The sequence below is a fragment of the Silurus aristotelis genome, assembly GCF_946808225.1.
Source record: "Silurus aristotelis genome assembly, chromosome: 11".
Lineage (NCBI taxonomy): Eukaryota > Metazoa > Chordata > Actinopteri > Siluriformes > Siluridae > Silurus > Silurus aristotelis.
The window spans coordinates 6407091-6427505 of NC_139584.1; the positions used below are offsets into that span (position 1 = coordinate 6407091).

Here is a 20415-nt window from a genome sequence, read left to right on the forward strand (position 1 = left end):
TGTGTGAAGTACATCGAATGACAAGTTTCATTGTATTCATTTTTTTTTTTTGCTAGAGCATTTCAATCTTCTAGCAAGTCCACATTTTGATATATTTCAGTTTTTAACAAATATTAGCTATGAAAAATTTGAGAGGTTACACTACCAAATATATTGAACATGGTTTTGCTGACCTGGTTGATTTTTGCTATTCTGTCAATATATCCTCTGAAAAAGCCATCAATATTTTACTAGAGAGCTTGTTCTTAGAAATGTATGTTTTTTTTCAACCTTCTTCCCTTCTTCCCGTACAGAATAATCAATACATGTGATCATAAGATTTTGAATGTGCATTATATACAGTATTTTTCTTCTTTTTTTCTGCTGCTCCTATTAGGGGTCATCATCCTGTTCTCTACAGGATCTGCCCCTTTCAAACGTATCACCTGCATGTCTTCCCTCACCACGACCATTAAGCTCCTCCTTGATTTTCCTCTTTTCCTGGTGCCTGGTGGCTCCATCCTCAGCATTCGTCTACTGATATACCCCATGTCCCTCCCTTGCACATGACCGAACCACCTCAATCGTGCTTCCCTCACCTTGTCTCCCAAACGTCCTACTTGCTCTGTCCCTTTAATAACCCCATTTCTAATCCTGTCCATCCTCGTCAGAAAACTGCAACATCTTCAGCTCTGCTACCTCCAGCTCCACCTCCTGTCTTTGTGCCAATGCCACTGTCTTTAAACCATACAACATTGCAGGTCTCGCCACAGTCCTATAAACTTTCCCTTTCACTCCGGCTCACAGACGGCTCAACATTTTATTGATTAACTTGATTTCTTTTTTGATTGATTATTTGCATAATTTATTTAAAGTGTGACCAGCGTTGAGTCTATTTATGGTTCTTATTCAGATTGCTTGCTACTACACAGTACAGTGAATGCTGTCTTGGGCATTTTTCAGTGTATGTTAGCATTTGGGCAGGTTTTCTGAGACTCTCACCTCTTGTAGAAATGTCACACATGACTTTTTAACATGTTAGCCATATAGTTTTATTTACTATATATAGCATATGTTTTAAATGGTTTTTGAGTTCATTGTGCAACGACAGGACATAACATGTTGGAATGCACACATTCAAACATTCTTCCAAGATTTTTTTTCTCCCATTACTCAGTATTCAGATAAAGAAATGGAAATCAATTTTGGAACATATTTCCAAAAAGTTACATACTGCACCATTGCTCTTGCATATACAGTAATAGTGGCATAAACCATAGTAAGTAAATGGAGAGACCAATATGTAGCATATTGACTGAGTATCTGACCTATTGGTTGTTCGCTCAATTGATTACTTACCCATTTTGTGAGATCAGAGTAGGTTTTGCCTTTAATTTATTTTCTTACCTTGATTGTTCAACAAAGGAACAGAGTCAGCACCTCATTCTAGCACTTAGGGGCAATTAAACAAAGCAAATGCACACACCAGCATGTTTTGGGAGAGTTAGAGGAATCTAGAGATCCTGGAGGAACCACATGGACAGATGGAAAATACAAACAACTCCATGCAGACAGTGAAGCGCAGGGTTGAACCAGGGATGCTGTGGCTGTGTGTTGATGTGTGCTGTAGTAGAAATAAAGTATGTTTCTGACCTAAATCTATGCTGAGTATGAGAACTTCTGGCTTAATAAAATACTGGCTGGTTTGATAATGGGTGTGATGTCATGTTGTCTTGTTTGACCTTAACATTGACCTAAAATCTTTATGCATCACATCTACATTAGAATGCAAAATACCGGTAGCCACTCTTAGCAAGGATCCTATCATTGATTTAGGAAATGACCTAAATGCCTTTTTACTAATCCACGATTTAAGCATTTTTCAATTCAATTTAGTTTTATTTTAACAATAGACAAAAAGTCCCAAAGCAGCTTTAAAGAGATAAAGAGGATATTCATTATAGCCCAATTCAATCCTCCTATTTGGTTCATAGATCTTTAGGCTGCTCGTTTAGATTTTTAAATCAAGCATTTGAAAATGATTCATATAAAATAAACAGAAATATGTAAATATGATATGATACACAATATCAACCAAATAATGGCAATGTTTCTTTGGTTTACATTTATCACAAGCAAGGCTTATCCATTAAACCCCACATCTTTGGGTTTCAATGTTTTATTTTTGTGAATTATGCTTCTAAAATGAATAAAAAAAAAAATAAATAAATTAAAAAAACAAAAAAAACAAACAAAAAAAAAAAATATATATATATATATATATATATATATATATATATATATATATATATATATATATATATATATATATATATACACACACACACACACACACACACACACACACACACACACACACACACACATCGGCTTCACATTATGACCACCTGTCTAATATTAACTGGTCTGTGGCTACACCATTCCATATGCAACTAACTACAGTGCACTGTGTATTCTGACACCTTTTTTTTGTATCAGATTCAGCACTAACTTCTTCAGAAACTTCACCTACAGTAGCTCATCTGACCTTCACTCCCCAATGAGCCTTGGCCGCCCATGACCCTGTTACTGGGTCACCACTGTTCCTTCCGTACACCACTTTTGATAGATACTGACCACTACAGACCAAGAACCTTCCACAAGAACTGCAGTTTTGGAGATGCTCTGACCCAGTCATCTAGCCATCACAGTTTGGCCCTGGTAAAACTTTCAAAAATCCTTATGCTCACCCATTTTTCCTGCTTTTAACACATCAACTTTGAGGACAAAATGTTCACCTGCTGCCTAATAATATCCTACACACTAACAGGTGCCATGATGAAGAGAAAATCAGTGTTATTCACTTCACTGCTTAAAATGTTTAAATATCAAAATTTTAGGTCTGGTATAATATCTATATGCTTTTCCAGAAAACATTTAACCCTATGTCTTTAGGTTTCTATGTTTAAATTCTATCTATCTATCTATCTATCTATCTATCTATCTATCTATCTATCTATCTATCTATCTATCTATCTATCTATCTATCTATCTATCTATCTATCTATCTTCTGCTTCTTAAAAGATAAAAAATAATATATATATATATATATATATATATATATATATATATATATATATATATATATATATATATATATATATATATATATATATTTATAAAATAATTATTAATATTAATAATATATTGTAATATAAAATTTAAAAAAAATGTATAAAATATATGACAGATTTACTCATTAGGGTACAATCCTATTGACAGTTTAGTTGAAAACCCTCGCTGGGGAGGAAAAGCAGTGAACACAATCTGGCAACCCCAGCCTTCAGGAGCCTGGCTGCTGCTTTTTGTCGGCTGTAAAGCGGCGCTTCATCTCAGCAGAGCCGCACTACAGAGAGTGAGGATGTGAGTCCGACACGTTTCTAAAGACTCCACATCTCCTCTCATGGACGCTACAGGATTAACCCGACCTGCAGCACTTCTCTGGATACATCTTTCTTTTTTTCTTTCTATCTATTTTTTGTCTAATGTGTTCTTCTTGTCACGTTGACGGACAGGGGAACTTTCCTCTTATGAAGATCTGCCTAAGAAGAAGCGGCTTTCGCATCACTCCAGCTCTGTAATCTCTACATGTATTTTTAATAATATATATCATTTTTTACAAAGTGTTTTTTTATTTATTTATTTATTTTTTTTTTAAATGAGTGTCTGCAGCAGGTCCTGAATCTCAGTGCTGAAAGTGTGCATGTGCTGCTCAAGTAGTTCATTCATGGAGGAATTAGACGGATTTCTTTACAGTCCATGAGGACAAAATATCGGCTTTTTTTCCCGGAAGTTGTTTTTGCTTGTTTGTTTGTTTGTTTGTTTGTTTGCCCTCTCGGAGAATATCAGTGAAGCCGCTCGGGGAAAATCATGAACAGCGTCACGGAGCTTGAAGACGGACCGCAGCACAAGGCTCAGGTAGACCCCACTGGATGAGACCCAGACATTATATATATATATAAATATATACACTCTGTTTCTCATTAAAACAAAAAAAAAAGAAGATAAAAACAAATAAATCCACCCTCAGCACATGAAGATCATTTATTTTAGCAGTCGAGTGTGAGGTTGATGACTAAGCATGCTTCACATCTTATTTTCTAGGATGTAATCTAATTATAGTGACTCTATAATTTTCGGTTTTTGTGCTATTAAGGTTAAAATTAATTAAAACCACTTTTGGTATTTGCATAATGTTGCCAAAAGTATTTTTTTTTTTAATAGTGCAGCCTTGCTTTATTGATCATTTCAGGGGAAAGTAGCTACAAGCAAAAAAAAAAGTGGGTGTACACCGCTGGATGACGTCACAAAGCTAATTTGCATATCCATCCATTGCCACAATCATTTTATTATCCTTTAAAACAGGCGGCTTTCATGAAAACAATCACAACATAACAGCGTCGAATGTTACGATAAACCAGAATTTGTAGTCTTAGTCTTTAGTCTTTTTTTCTCTTCATGTTCATCCAGTGTCTGTGTTTCCTCTGGATTCTCTAGTTTCCTTCCATACCCGTTAGGTGAAGGCTGTAAATTGTTTGTCGTGTGAACAGTCCTGGGTCCCCTGTGATGGACTGGCATCCAGTGCAGGTATATTCCCAGTATTCCCAGGATAGGTTTTGGAGCCGTAGTGCCCCTGACCTGGATAAAGAGACTACTGAGGATGAATAAATGAATATTTTACCGAAAGTGCAGTCACCGTGCTTCAGATAACGTCCAGAAAAGCAGAATAACTGCTCTTTCTCTTATAAAGGAAAATATTTGAGTATGTGGGGAGTAGGTTCAGCAGTTAAACCAGGCATAATCATGTTTCTAGGACATGTCTGCTGTAAGGAATGATTAGTGTCTGAAATAAGCCATTCAGCACAAGGCTCTTTCAGTTGCTTCCACATTCTTTTCCCTGAGTCCTCTTTATTAACCCTTGTTGGGAAATAACATTTCACATTTGCCAGAGCTCATGTCAGTGTTTATCGCAGCCTTCTCTTTCACACAGTGTTAGAGCTGAGGAATGCTTTTTTTCATGCTCGTTCATAGCTGGGAAAAGTGTCTTGGCATTGCTTTTTTGCAGAATAGAGAGGACTGTGCTTGATGCCTCAAGAAGATGAATGAATAATTTCACCCCTGTGTGTCTCTAGCTATAGAAACTGCACTATTTAGAATGCTATTCTTGGTTAAGAGAATCACTTTTGGCTTCTGGTTTATGAGAAAGAAAATGTAATACAGTTTCTCAGGTTTACAGCAGAAAGGTGTTGGGCTGTTTCATGACACGAACACGAACAAAACATTTATTTCATATATATATATATATATATATATATATATATATATATATATATATATATATATATATATATATATATACAGTGAGGAAAATAAGTATTTGAACACCCTGCTATTTTACAAGTTCTCCCACTTAGAAACCATGGAGGGGTCTGAAATTGTCATCGTAGGTGCATGTCCACTGTGAGAGACATAATCTAAAAAAAAAAAATCCAGAAATCACAATATATGACTTTTAAACTATTTATTTGTATGATACAGCTGCAAATAAGTATTTAAACACCTGTCTATCAGCTAGAATTCTGACCCTCAAAGACCTGTTAGTCTGCCTTTAAAATGTCCACCTCCACTACATTTATTATCCTAAATTAGATGCACCTGTTTGAGGTCGTTAGCTACATAAAGACACCTGTCCACCCCATACAATCAGTAAGAATCCAACTACTAACATGGCCAAGACCAAAGAGCTGTCCAAAGACACTAGTGACAAAATTGTACACCTCCACAAGGCTGGAAAGGGCTACGGGGAAATTAGCAAGCAGCTTGGTGAAAAAAGGTCCACTGTTGGAGCAATCATTAGAAAATGGAAGAAGCTAAACATGACTGTCAATCTTCCTCGGACTGGGGCTCCATGCAAGATCTCACCTCGTGGGGTCTCAATGATCCTAAGGAAGGTGAGAAATCAGCCCAGAACTACACAGGAGGAGCTGGTCAATGACCTGAAAAGAGCTGGGACCAACGTTTCCAAGGTTACTGTTGGTAATACACTAAGACGTCATGGTTTGAAATCATGCATGGCACGGAAGGTTCCCCTGCTTAAACCAGCACATGTCCAGGCACGTCTTAAGTTTGCCAATGACCATTTGGATGATCCAGAGGAGTCATGGGAGAAAGTCATGTGGTCAGATGAAACCAAAATAGAACTTTTGGGTCATAATTCCACTAAACATGTTTGAAGGAAGAAGAATGATGAGTACCATCCCAAGAACACCATCCCTACTGTGAAGCATGGGGGTGGTAGCATTATGCTTTGGGGGTGTTTTTCTGCACATGGAACAGGGCGACTGCACTGTATTAAGGAAAGGATGACCGGGGCCATGTATTGCAAGATTTTGGGGAACAACCTCCTTTCCTCAGTTAGAGCATTGAAGATGGGTCGGGGCTGGGTCTTCCAACATGACAATGACCCAAAGCACACAGCCAGGATAACCAAGGAGTGGCTCTGTAAGAAGCATATCAAGGTTCTGGCATGGCCTAGCCAGTCTCCAGACCTAAACCCAATAGAGAATCTTTGGAGGGAGCTCAAACTCCGTGTTTCTCAGTGACAGGCCAGAAACCTGACTGATCTAGAGAAGATCTGTGTGGAGGAGTGGGCCAAAATCCCTCCTGCAGTGTGTGCAAACCTGGTGAAAAACTACAGGAAACGTTTGACCTCTGTAATTGCAAACAAAGGCTACTGTACCAAATATTAACATTGACTTTCTCAGGTGTTCAAATACTTATTTGCAGCTGTATCATACAAATAAATAGTTAAAAAATCATATATTGTGATTTCTGGATTTTTTTCTTTTAGATTTTGTCTCTCACAGTGGACATGCACCTACGATGACAATTTCAGACCCCTCCATGATTTCTAAGTGGGAGAACTTGCAAAATAGCAGGGTGTTCAAATACTTATTTTCCTCACTGTATATGAAATAAATGTGAGATAATTTCTAGGGGGTGTGTTTGGATTTTTTTTTTTTATTTCCACTAAAACAGTCTTTTATCTCATAGTAGATACACGATAGAACATATTAATGGAGTTTTATATTTTTTTGTTTTTTTTTCCCTTGAAAATGTAGGTAATCCTGTTTTCCCCATCCTGCCTTATTACCCTACCCTGTTGATTATCTTGCCCTATTAAACTACCCTGTTTTGCCTATCCTACCCTGTGACTCTACCCTGTTTTACCTATACTACCATGTGACTCTACCCTGTTTTGCCTATTCTACCCTGTGATTCTACCCTGTTTTGACTATTCTACCACATGATTCTACCCTAAAATGCTTATTTTACTTTGTGACCCCAACTTGTTTTGACTATTTTAACCTATGATTCTACCCTGTTTTACCTATCCTACCCTATGACACTTAGCCTATTTGCCAATCCTACCCTGTGACACTTACCCTTTTTGCCCATCCTTCTTTGTGACACCTTTTTTTGCCTATCCTACCCTGTGACTCTACCCTGTTTTGTCTGTTTTACCCTGTTTTGCGTATCCTACCTGTGACTCTGCCCTGTTTTGACTATTCTAGCGTTTTGACTATTCTACCCTGTTTTGTCTATCCTACCCTTTGATTCTACCCTGTTTTGTCTATCCTACCCTTTGATTCTACCCTGTTTTGCCTATCCTACCCAGTGATTCTACCCGGTTTTGCCTATCCTACCCTATGACTCTACCCTGTTTTTGCCTATCCTACCCTGTGATTCTCAGTTTTGACTATTCTACCCCATGATTCTACCCTAATATGCTTGTTTTACCTTGTGACCCCAACTTGTTTTGACTTTTTTAACATATGATTCTACCGTTTTGCCTATCCTACCCTGTGACACTTACCCTATTTGCCTATCCTTCTTTGTGACACTAACCTTTTTTGCCTCTCCTACCCTGTGACTCTACCCTGTTTTGCCTATCCTACCCTGTGACTCTACCCTGTTTTGCCTATCCTACCCTGTGACTCTACCCTGTTTTGCCTATACTACCATGTGACTCTACTCTGTTTTGCCTATCCTACCCTGTGACTCTACCCTGTTTTACCTATACTACCATGTGACTCTACCCTGTTTTGCCTATCCTACCCTGTGAATCTACCCTGTTTTGACTATTCTACTCTGTGAATTTACCCCTAACCCTGGTTTGACTATCGTTCCCTGTGTACAGTGATTGGTTCTTCAGTGAAATTTATAAAATGTAAAATGTCTGTGGTATGAGGAACAAAACACTTCCTGGAAAATAATCAACATCAGCCCATGGTCACATCACCCTGACATTGATTACTTTCCTTCACTTGCACACCTGAATTGTTTTATTCCTTACTTCTGATGGTGAAAAACAAAGATTTAAGCAATGAAGGCTTTTTTACAGAAGCTCTAAAACTTATAAGAATGCACTTACTGTCCATTAGAAGATTCGCTCATCCCTATGCCATGACAGATGCCCTCATGCCACGGAGGAAGTGAGGGATGATGTTTCATTGCTAAGTGTGTGAGCGAAGTGCGTGAATGTTCGTCTGTTTCATTCACTGTAAACCGATGGAACGCAAAGCTGGATTAATGTGCTTGTGGGTTGTCATTTTAATGACAAGCGATTCGTCAATACTGTGATTTATGTCTATAAGGAAGTTAGAGCATAAAAAAATGACTACAATTTACACACCTGTGTTCTGAATTTTAACGTCATGCCATATACACACACGGACTTTGTGCTGGCTCATCTGCCATCCTGCTCCTGTTGTACACACCATAAGTTATTTCAGGGTTTGCTAATTAATCAGCGTGAATTCATTTGGCTGCCTGGTGTTTATTAATAAACTCTGTTCCCTCAGGAGACAAAGGTACTCTCGTGGGATCAATAACACTTACCTGCAGTGGAGAAGTAGAACAGAATGGCTTAGTGCTTGATGAACGCGTCCTTTACTTCCTCCTGTTAGGATTTTCTAGCTGAGTGTGAAGGAACGCTACTTAAATGCCGTTTTCCAAAAAATATATGTTTTTTCGTGGCACTTCAACAAGGTGCGTGTCAAGTACAGAGGAAGAAAACGGATTGTTTATTTATTGAAAAGGTGCTAAAAAGCATGATAGGCATGCAAACAAAGCAATAAAGAAACCAAAACCTGATCAAGAAGCCATAGACTGTGGACCCTCACAACAACCATGGAAGACCAGAGTGAAGGGTGAGGCGACTGCATATACAAGTGCTAATCAAGGAGACAAGGAACAGATGTGACTGATTAGTGACATGTGAGTCAGGCATGTTAGGGTGTAGTGGATGATGGGAAGTTTAGCCCAGAGTCATAATCCCAACACGGTTTGTGTTCAGGAATGCAATCATTTTGAATTGATTTGCTAATATGGTTTCCCTAATGAACAGATGTTTATAAAGTAGTCATTTGACACTCCCCCCCAAAAAAAAAGCTTTTGCAGTATTGAGGTGTATTGAGCCAAAACAATTCAATGGACAATCTGTCTGATGGTAGAACAGTTTTTATTAGCATGAAAAATTGTTGAATGCTTTTAAAATCAAGAACACAGTGTTTAGACATGTTGAGAAATTAAGGACGTTAGCTGGACTCATTAGACGCATTAGTCTAATATAAGTCATTGCATTAGCAGGCTTTGCCACCACAAGTCCTTTTCTGGGTGCCCAAAACATAGGACTGGGTAGTACAATGGTGTTTTTACTTGCCAATAGGCTACATAATTATTGTATAATTTGTCTTTTCTTAGTCACATATTTGATTAAAGGAAGAGGGAACTAAAGTGGATTTTATAGATTCATTGACACTATTGTGCTTAAAGCTACTGTCATTTTATATGAACCATTTGACTTTGCTTCCTTTGCATCCTGTTCGCTGTCAATAAATAAACTTTCACACAGAAAATAATCTTCTGGAAAGTCCTTGACTCTAGTCAGCAAATGCAAATGCACTTGCAAATGCAAGTGCCTTTCACCTCTCTGTCTCTCTTTTATATGCCTATACAAGAGTAGCCTATAAATGAATGAGAAGCCAAGCGGTAGCCTGAAAACATATCAAATAAACCATGGAGTTTTTTGGGTGTTTTTGTACAGTATGTTTTAGGAAATCAGGAACAGGAAAGCCAAAAAAAAAAATGCCAGTTCAAAGGTTTATTTTAGTGTTTTGCACATTCAAAGATGGCAAAAAACAAAAAAAACAATTTGTATCAACAACAGATTTATAGAACCATCCCCGTTCTGCTCATCATCCTATAGTAACATAATGGCAAGGACTTGTTTGCTGGTTGCATCACATGTTGCTAAGAAACAAAGTGAATAAAAACACGAAATTTCCTCACAACGAAAAGTGTAAAATCATTGAAACTGGCAAAGCTGTCGGTTAAGAACACGTCGTCAGTGTCAGTGCTTAGTCAATAGATTTTCCACCATGGGAGAGTCTTCAGACCAGAGAAGTTCAATATTTCTGGTTTCTCTATAACAGGGGTCCCCAAACCTCTTTTCTGTGAGGGCAACATCATTTTTCCTTTCTTTAATGGGGGCCAGGTTGGTCTATAACAGAAAAATGTCATGGGTTGGAGTGACTACCAGTGTTAACGCCGAAGATTTTAATAAGATTTTAAAAGTATTTATGATGCGTTCTAATGCTAGATTAGTTTAATATTTTGTTATGCACCAAACAGACAAATAAGCCTTACTTTTTTCAAGAAATATAGCAGATTAAAAGAGCATTTTCATTATTTCTATCAGTATGTGATTTCGTTTCATATTTATTGCAAATGAAATCAAAACATTTATGTTTATGTCATTTTGAATGTACCATTCTGTTGGTTGGTGGGTGAATCTAACAAATAATTAGGTTATGTTAATAGCAAATATTTTTTTGTTAAATACAGATAGAATATCAGTCAAACACACTTTAAAAATTACATTTTCGAAATATTTCTCTGCCACTGTTCAGCGGGCCATTTCATATGTGGGGTTGGGCCATTTTAGCCCATGGGCCATAGTTTGTGGACCCTTGCTCTATAATATGACAGTCTTTGAAGGGGAAATAATGCTGATAAGGGAACAACTGGTTCTGTCTGCTGTATCTGGAGGTAATAGTAACTAGCTTCTTTTGTGGATGTCCCATAACTTCTAATGTTGCTAGGGATAGTTACAATGTGCAATGAGTCATGCTTGAATATTATTACATGGCTGGTTGTAGGAGCAGACACATTTAATGAAATCACACAAGTTCTTTTAATACCTGGATTTAAGCATGTAAGAGCTAGCATGGAACAGATGCCTTGCAGTTAACCTCCACTGTTTTTCTCACTATTTCCTTGTGAATTTTCTGAGAACTTTGCTATAACAGTTAACATATTAGTTTTCATGAAAGACTACAATTATTGGACACCAATTGTGAAATTGTTCAAGCAACCTATTCAACCAATTCTTACTAACAAATTGAATTTTTTTAGCTGAAAATGAAAGAAACCAGCCTCATTTGTTGTTTAAGTTTGGTTGAAATTGCAACGAACTGCTAACATGACTTACGTCAGCTTAAATTGTGGCAGCTATTAGGGTTTAGAAATTGAACCAGTGGTGTGAATGGCTCCTGAGGTGAAATAGCTTTTTTGTAATGAAGTGGCTTTTAAAGCGCTGGCTGAAGACAATCACTGTGCTTCCTATTTATCAGCCCCCTACTACCAACTACAAATATTGCTTTGAGTTTAACTCAGTCTTCAGCTTTATGGACAAAAGAAGTGCAGAGTGTTTTTTTTCCTGACAGAATCCTATAAATTTCAACCATTTGTGTGAATATTTCTAGCACTGGTTTCCAAGTACACCAAACTGAATGTCATTTAAAAAGCTCACTGTGCAGTAATAGTAAACTTGATTGCATGGCTGGGCATCGTGTGCCATGGGCTCGTTTTTTTGCCACGTTTTAATCTGTTATATTGTGATTTTTTTTCTACGCACTAGAAAAGCTTCAGCATCTGTTTTCTCTGTAGCTCAATAAGCATCTGAGAACACTCTTCACTTTTTCCTTCAGGTCTTAACTGTCCCTATCTGTAGGTAGATAAGCAAATAAAATATCTAGTAAGTATAGTGAAAACACAGAAAACATTCATTATTCCTAATTGGCAAAGTCAATTACATGGCAAAAAGGACCCAAGAAGAGTCAACATGGACGTCAATGGAATTAAAGGATGTTACAGAGCCAGGCTTTGTTGATTTGTTGGATGGGTTTTTGAGGTAAAAAAGAAAGGAACAGGTTTTTTGGTATTTCAGAAGTTGCAATGTCACTTTCGTATGCAGCTAATGCGATGACCTTTTTGTTTTCTAACCGTTACTCTGAATATCAATTGAACTGAATCTTAGAGGCACATCTTTGTGTGGAAAAAAATTGCCAGATTTAGTGCCCCTTTGCTTTTATAATTACCTCCACTCTTTTGAGAAGACTGATCAAGATTTTGGAACATATATGTGGGGGTTTAAGATGAGACATTGGTGTTAGTTGACTGGACCTGGTAAATTGTTGGTGTTCCAGTTTATCGCTAAAGTGATCAGTAATTTTGAGGTTGAGTTCAAGCTTCTGTGCATTTTTTTCATGGTACTTTCATGCTGGAACAGGAATCCATTCTAGACATTTGTGTGCCTAAAACCCTGTAACTTTGTGCGAAGGCCCATGTATGGGTATGATGGGCAGGTATCCAATTTGTCTATAGAAAATACAGTAAATCTACTGCAAGTATGATAGATGAATTATGGAGTGAATCTTCTGGTGAGCAGGGACTTAAAATCTGATTTTATTGCTGCCACATGTAACATGATTCAATTAACTTCCGCAGACTATAAAATATGAGAAGGTATCGGTGTATACAAAAAAAGTAAATGTAATTTGTTACTGTACTTAAGTTACTTTTTTGCATATCTGTACTTTACTAAAGTATTTTTATTTGGAGAGACTTTTACTTTACTTCTACATTTTAAAGTCTTTGTAGTTCACCCAACTACATTTTGCGAAATCTAACTTGCCACAACACCCTTGGCCTTATTGGCTTGATTTTTCTAAAATGGTTAAAAATAAGTATTTGGGCTCATGATCATTTTAATAGATATTAATCAAGGTTTGACTCATTAATATCTTTTTAGTAATCTACCAATCTAATATCTGCAGTCTTCATCCGGATTGTGGATGAGTGTGAAGTCCAGCCAAGTCTCCAGCATTTGCTCCTTGGTTGCTATCGTTTAAATATCCATTATAGGAGTGTGACAAAAGAGTGGGCAGAGAAAACCTGACTGAACACACATTGCAGAATTCACAGGAGAATGATAGCAGGACATAAACAACTCTATGGTTGTTTATCAAAATGGTATCAGTCTGCTTCACTTCATTTAGTGTCTGATGTTGCGGGCGAGTGATAATGACATTCTCTCCAAGAAGAGCTTAAGTTCATTAATACCTGAGGTGCTTTTTCGATTCAGTTTCTTGGTGTGTTTTTTTATTTTACATTAATATCTATATTACTGTCGGTAAGATGACGTCCATAGTCTAAGACATGCTACAGCACTGAAGCTGGATTCTGATTGATCAGAAGGTTCTGACCAACATTCTAATAAAGCAAAAGACCCCAATGACCTTCGATTAAAGCAATCTATATACAAGGCAAATCACAGGCTTATTTAAACACACGTGTTCTAATACATTATTGTTTCTATGGAATGCTATATTCGGGGCTTGGGTATTCACACCAATGGATTATAACTGTGTACATTTTTGGTATTTTGATATTTTCTGTAAAGATAACATTCATTTAACTTTTTAAAAGAAGTGTCAGTGAAAATTAACAGTCATACCAACAGCTATTGAGTGTTGTCTAGATCGAAGATTTGCAAAAAAGAAAGGCTACAAGGGAATAAATATATATATAACATATAGCTACTATGACATAGTGATTGAAGGAACAAACTGCTTTCTTGGACATTCCACTTATTAAGGGGGAAGTGGAGGCTCAGTGGTTTTAGGCTCTGGGCTACTGATTGGAAGGTCAGAGATTCAAGCCCCAGTATTGCCAAGCTGCCACTGTTGAGCTCTAACCCACTATGCTCCAGGGGTACTGTATCATGGCTGGTTTTGCACTCTGATTCCAGTTTCCCAATATCGTCAAGTATATGTGACAAGTAAAACGCACCTTTAGCTTAAATATAATGAGTAAAAATGTGAATTTGTTTTGTAGAACTACCTATTTGTAGTCATTTGGCTAATTGCTGTGATGTAAGATAAATGAAATACTTGGTGTTATAATAGGAAACATTACTCACTTGGTAGTAATGGTAAGTTCTCTTCATGCCGTTTTCAATAATAGCATGCCTCAAGTGTGTTATTCCATATAACACAGTATAATATAGAAATATTGTATGTATGATTAATGGAACCAATTAATTTCACTAGTTTTTTTTTCTTTTAGTTTGTAGTATGAATATCCATGAAGAATATCCAAATACAGTATCCATGAAATTACTGAGCAGCTCCAACTACAATGGCTCAGGACCAAAGGTGAATTTAATAGCCTATCACTGCACACCTTAACAATGATGAAACTATAATGAATGGACACTCGGTGCCACCCAGATGAGAATGGGTTCCCTTTTTGAGTCTGGTTTCTCTCAAGGTTTCTTCCTCATGCCATCTCAGGTAGTTTTTCCTTGCCACATTCGCCACTAGTTTGCTCATTAGAGACAAAGAATAATAAGGAACAAACGTATACATTCTTTTATAACCACTTTATTTCTGTAAAGCTGCTTTGAGACAATGTCCATTGTTAAAAGTGCTATCCAAAAAAAAAAATGAATTGAAAATTGAACGAATAAACTGAATGGTCCCCCAAAACTGGTGAAAATGCTGTTCCTGTAAACCAGAAACCTGATGCTAAGTTCGAGTTCCAGTTTTATGCTGCTTTATTTATCCAGACCCTAGAACCTTCCCCGAAGGACACTCAGTGAAAGTATCTGTCTTTCAGGACCAATCAATGTGAGCAGGAGCTTGAGAGGGTGTTGGATTTGATTTCCATCTGTAAGCACCACTTTATCTCTGAAGCAGCGATGGAGAAGGGTGGTACCTGCCCTTCCGTTGAGAGCGAATGCAATAGTGGAGAGCAGGCATGTCTAAACCGGTGTCTTCATTACAGAGTGCCACACGTGTGTGTGTGTGTGTGTGGTACACCACCGGGGACCATAAACACAGCTGGAACCTGCTCTACAGCAGTTCGCCCTCTGTAATGTTGCTCCTTCTGTTGGCTCTGAAGGATTTGCTCATTAGGGCATTTATACACTGCAGCTTACACATGATACTTCCCTTACAGACTCTACAGAGTTTCTGCATCAGATCTTGTGGCAAAATGAGATCAGCTCACCATAATTCACACTTGTCAGATAGATGTCTATTTTCTGGAGTAATGGTTAGCAAGATTTCTCTTACAAATACAGAAACATGTGCACATGGATAATGCTGCTTTCCTTAGCACAGGATTTATCTCAAGGAAATGCTGCACCAGAAGCAGTTGATGAATGATGTGTGTACAGATGAGTGGATAAATCGTAGCTCTGTCATGCTTTGGGGAAATCACCTTTACTATATATACTGAAATATTTTTATCCAGAGTGAGCGCTTTCATGTTGACCCCACCCCCATCTACTGGGTCATTAGGAAATCGACGGAGAGGTTGTTAAGGATGCCGATGCAAATCATTTACATTTATATTTTACATTTATAGGATTTGGCAGATGCTCTTTTACAGAGCGACTTACAACTGAGAAGTTGAGGGTTATGGACCCAGCCAGTAGTAGCTTAGTGGTGCTGAGATTTGAACTCGTGATCTTCTAAACCATAGTCCAAGTTACCACCTCCCCAATCATGTGTTATGACCTTTGCTTTTACCAGATCTCAACACAGATGAAAATCAATAAGAGATTTTGTAACAGTGGTGATCAGTGATTGGCTATTAGGAACAATGTTGATGAGTAATTGGTTTCTGGGTGCCTTGGTGAGCAGTGATTGGCTTTTGGGAGTAATGTTGATTGCTCTTTGGGGACAAAAGTGAACTGTTTCCTTCTTTTGGATCTGCCTCGTTTGTACCCACTCTGTGCAGCTGGGGATGGTTTTGCATCAACAGCCTGGGGATCCATGAAATTATAAAGCAACATGGGAGATTTAAGGATGGATTTGGACTGTAGTTAATGTCAACAGTCTACTATAATGGCTAAGGACCACAGGTTAGAGTTAATTGCCATCATAATAATGTAAAAAGGTAATAATGGACATTCTGTGCCACCCAGATCAGCATGGGTTCCCTTTTGAGTCCTGATCCTCGAAAGCTTTTTTTCCTCATGCCATCTCAGGGAGGTTTTCCTTGCCACAGTCGCCAGTAGCTCGCACATTAGGGACTAAATTACAATGATAAGGAACAAACTTATACATTCTTTTATTACCACTTTATCTGTGTAAAGCTGCTTTGACACAATGTTAGCTGTAGAAAGTGCTATACAAATAAAAATGAATTAAACAAGGTAATTGTTGGAAATAATGCTGGTTAGTGACTGGATGTTGAGAACAATGGTGATTAGTGAATAGTCTGTGGGAGCCGCAGGGATCAGTGATTAGTGGTAAATAAAATAGTGCTAATAAGTGATCGGTTCTTGGGTACAATGGATGTTAGTGATTGATGTGACATGAAGTGAAACATAGACTTTTGCTAATGCAACCCAGGTTTTGCTGAACCAGCTTTTATATTCAATCCAATTAAAGGTAATAATGTTAAAGTAACAAGCTTATTTGTTTTATACCTACTTTAAACTAATTCCATTTGAAGTTTCAGCAATAGCTAACATATCAATAAACAGGACCACTGTTAGTAAGCTTTTAGCCATTTACTGGGTACTGATTGTACTATTTGATGAAGCATGACAATGAACAGTCCAATTGCACAATTACTGCTTCATCCAACTGTCAGGCCCAGGAGGCAAAAAAGCAGTGAAAAGTTAAAGGGTAATAATATCCCTACATTGTCCCTGTAGTCATTAAACCAGGGCCAGTGGCTTAATGGAATCTATTGAACTCATCCATATAAGACTTCAAGGCACTGGTGTAAATAAGTGTGGGAGACAAATCACAAAACCACAAATATTTTGTCTTTGCCTTTCAATCAACACTCAAGTTAAATCAAAAGCTTCTATCCGTCATGATGTGCCCTTTACTCTTAGTATGCCATGCAGTCAGTGGGGTATCCTGATTCCCTCCACAGAGCTTTTAGGTATTTCTGATGATGCTTTTTAAAGCAAGTGGCATTGACAAATCTTGACAATGCACACCATCTATGTCATTGACATCCAAGGATTTGTAAACCAAACACATGAGATAAAGGGTGGGGCTGAAGTTTAGATACTAATAGAGGAAGGAAAGCATGCAGAAAGCCTGTTTCCTACTATTGAGTGACTTTGACAGCTGTCATCTGCTAGTGTGGACACCAAGACAGAAATCAGGTGTGGACAAACCAATTAGTGCCAGCATTCTCCAGCCATAACAAGTTGTCATTTCATCAGCCTGTTACATAAAAGTCCAAAGCAGCATCCTAATCAAGGACACAGAAACAGCTGCCCCTATGGTGCTCACTTCATTTTGTCTTTGTCAAACGTTAAAAGCTCATCAGAATTTTCTACGAAAATGAGGTAAATCTCCAGAGGCATCCACTTTATTAGAGAAATGCAATCAGGAAAAGAGAAGTCTCTAATGGATTTCCAAGTGGTTGTTTTCTTTAAGCCAGTGTCCAAAGGCAAGACAACTTGCATTCTAGTCATGTGCAAAGACAATTACAATATAATACGCACAAATGCACAAGACACAAATGGAAGTTTTGGGGTCTTAATTCTCAGTGGAGACAACACATTTATCCTTAACAAATATGAGTTTATGTGTATATGTGTGGACTCATCTGTCCACAGAACTGTCTTTCAGTCATTTACTGTCCAATATTTGTGTGTTTTTTGCTTTTTACCTTCGTTTGTTGCATTTAAACAAAATGTTTGTGTCTCAAAAAATGATAAAAGCCTAGGTGGTTTCTAATAAACGTCATGGTGGTGCGATGCACCTCAGGCTACTGACTTATCTGACCATATCGGTTAAGATGATGGATGTCTGATCAGAAGGTTGTGAGTTCAAATCACCAGCACCACACAGGTGCCACTGTTGGTGTTGTAAACCACTCAGCTGTAAAAAACAATATAATTGTAAGTAACTCAAAATAAGGGTGTCTATAAAGTGCCATAAATGTGAATGTACTGTAGATTAAGCATACTAACAGCATGTTGACTCATCGTTGAGGTCACAAACACAATGTGCTTCATTGGAAACTTTGTTAGAAGGACTAAACATTCATGTATTTATGGTTTACTCTCGACCACCTTGAAGACCACCCATTTTGTCAAATATAGTAGGGATTGCACTAGAGTTTATATTCCTGTTAATTTTCATCAGCTTTTACATTAATTCTAGTCCAGTAATTGGGCAGGCCACCTTAACTTTATTCCTGAGGCATACAAACATTCGCATTTAGCTGTGTAACATATCAACATCCCTCTGCAACATATATCGATCGTAAGAGAATGTGTGTGTGTGTGAAGCTATCATTTGTCTAAATGACAAGATGGTGACATTAGGAAAGCAGAAATGGAGCTGTTTGCATCTCCCTATGCTCAGTTATTAAGCATTTATCACCTCAAATGTGCTAATGAAGTTTTACTCGCCAAGTTGGCCCTCACTGTCTTGATATATGTCTCTGTGTTATTGTTTCTAGCAGCAGAAATTGCACTACTGTCTGATTTCTTTTCACAGCACACTATAGAGTCTCTGGAGACTGTTGAGTGTGAAAATCCCAGTAGATCTGAATTGTTTAAAATCAACACCAACTACTATTATTATTATTATTATTATTACTATTGGACATCTTGTTTTTCCACAAACATTCAAAATCTTTGATAAAGACATTACCTGTAAATCTTGACCAGGATGGTTTTATACATAGTTCCGCTACCACATAGATATAGTTTACATGGGCACTGACCTCAACCCTATTGGAACACCTTTGGGATAAATTAGAGCACTGACTGCAGTCCAGGCCTCCTCATCTTACATCAGTGCTCGGCTGTACTAATGCACCTGTGGCTGAATGAGCACAAATCTCCACAAGCAGACTCCAAAGTATAGTGGAACATCTTTCCGGTAGAGTGGAGGTTATTATAACAGCAAATTACATGCAAAATAGAATGTTCAAAAAGCATAAAGTGGTCCCCAGTTGCTTCCAAAAATCGCCCCTATGGTACCTCAGTGAATTCATCTAGACATTATGTCACTTTATAAACGTAATAGTGTACAGTATTTTAAGCAAATACATAATTTTAATTGTTATTTCTAATGTTCCTGAACATTCGGTTAAAGTTAACAGTTCCATGTTACTTCAATGGGGGTTCAGGAGTGGGGGTTTCTTGGGGTAAATAAGCTAGAGTGGAGAGAAAGAAAGAGAGAGAGAGAGGGAGAGAGAGAGAGAGAGAGAGAGAGAGAGAGAGAGAGAGAGAGCAGCGGGTTAGGTATAACCCTTGTAAAATATGGGTTATGGCCAAAACAATAACCCTGGAAGTTCTATAATAAAGACTCGTCTGTTTACTTGTCAGTGAACGCAGCAATAGTTTTGGTCAGAACCCAGAATCTTTGTATTATTTTTGTCTGATTTCTATCTTCTAGCTGCAGCAACTTCTGATTGGTTTTCCCAGACCACTAGGCCTTTGCTCTGTTAAGCATTGACTGAACTACAGTTCTAACTAAATCAGTGTGATGCCCCTTTGCTTTTTATTGCAATCCACTGCAAAACCATAAGAAAGCTGTACATTTGTAAAGCTATTTTCCACACCACAGCTAATCAACTGCAACTGTGCATATTAAGTTTTTTATAATCCATATTACATAGTGGGGTTTATGTGCTTTTTTTTTTTTTTTTTGAGTAAACTGCTGGCTAATGCAGGGATGAGTGGTCTTACATAGAAGCCACCATAATCCATGTCGACTGATGTTGCTTTCAGCGTTTTGGTCCCTGCACAGGTCTAATTTACAGAGCAGCTGGAGCTTGACCATATTTTTTGCACTTGGTGGTTTTTTAGCACTGTTGGTGTGTTTGGGAACTTGCTTTCGTTCCTTAAGTTGCAGCGCTTGTTCAGTATTTATAGCACACACGATGCATTTCACAGATAGCGTAAGATTTCAGCTTTTATCAGTGCAGTGCCATGCTACCTGCCAGATTCTGTTATCATATCAGTGTGCAGTAGA

At 37.8% G+C, this 20415-nt stretch overlaps 1 protein-coding gene and 1 long non-coding RNA gene across 2 annotated transcripts in view; one reads left to right on the forward strand and one right to left on the reverse strand.

The window, feature by feature from the left end:
- Nucleotides 1–3389: 3389 nt before the first annotated feature.
- The window catches only part of LOC310733810 (fibrinogen C domain-containing protein 1-like), a 93879-nt gene continuing 76853 nt past the window's right edge, over nt 3390–20415 (forward strand). Inside the window, exon 1 of the mRNA XM_083555239.1 lies at nt 3390–3958. Within this exon, the coding sequence (XP_083411365.1) occupies nt 3911–3958 (48 nt within the window). The 5' untranslated portion in view covers nt 3390–3910. The remainder of the gene's footprint in view (nt 3959–20415) is intronic.
- Nucleotides 4485–9254, reverse strand: LOC310733768. The gene is made up of 4 exons (XR_014535876.1): nt 8942–9254; nt 8736–8807; nt 8475–8601; nt 4485–4691 (listed from the first exon to the last, which is right to left on the reverse strand). It is a non-coding gene; the product is annotated as an uncharacterized lncRNA (long non-coding RNA).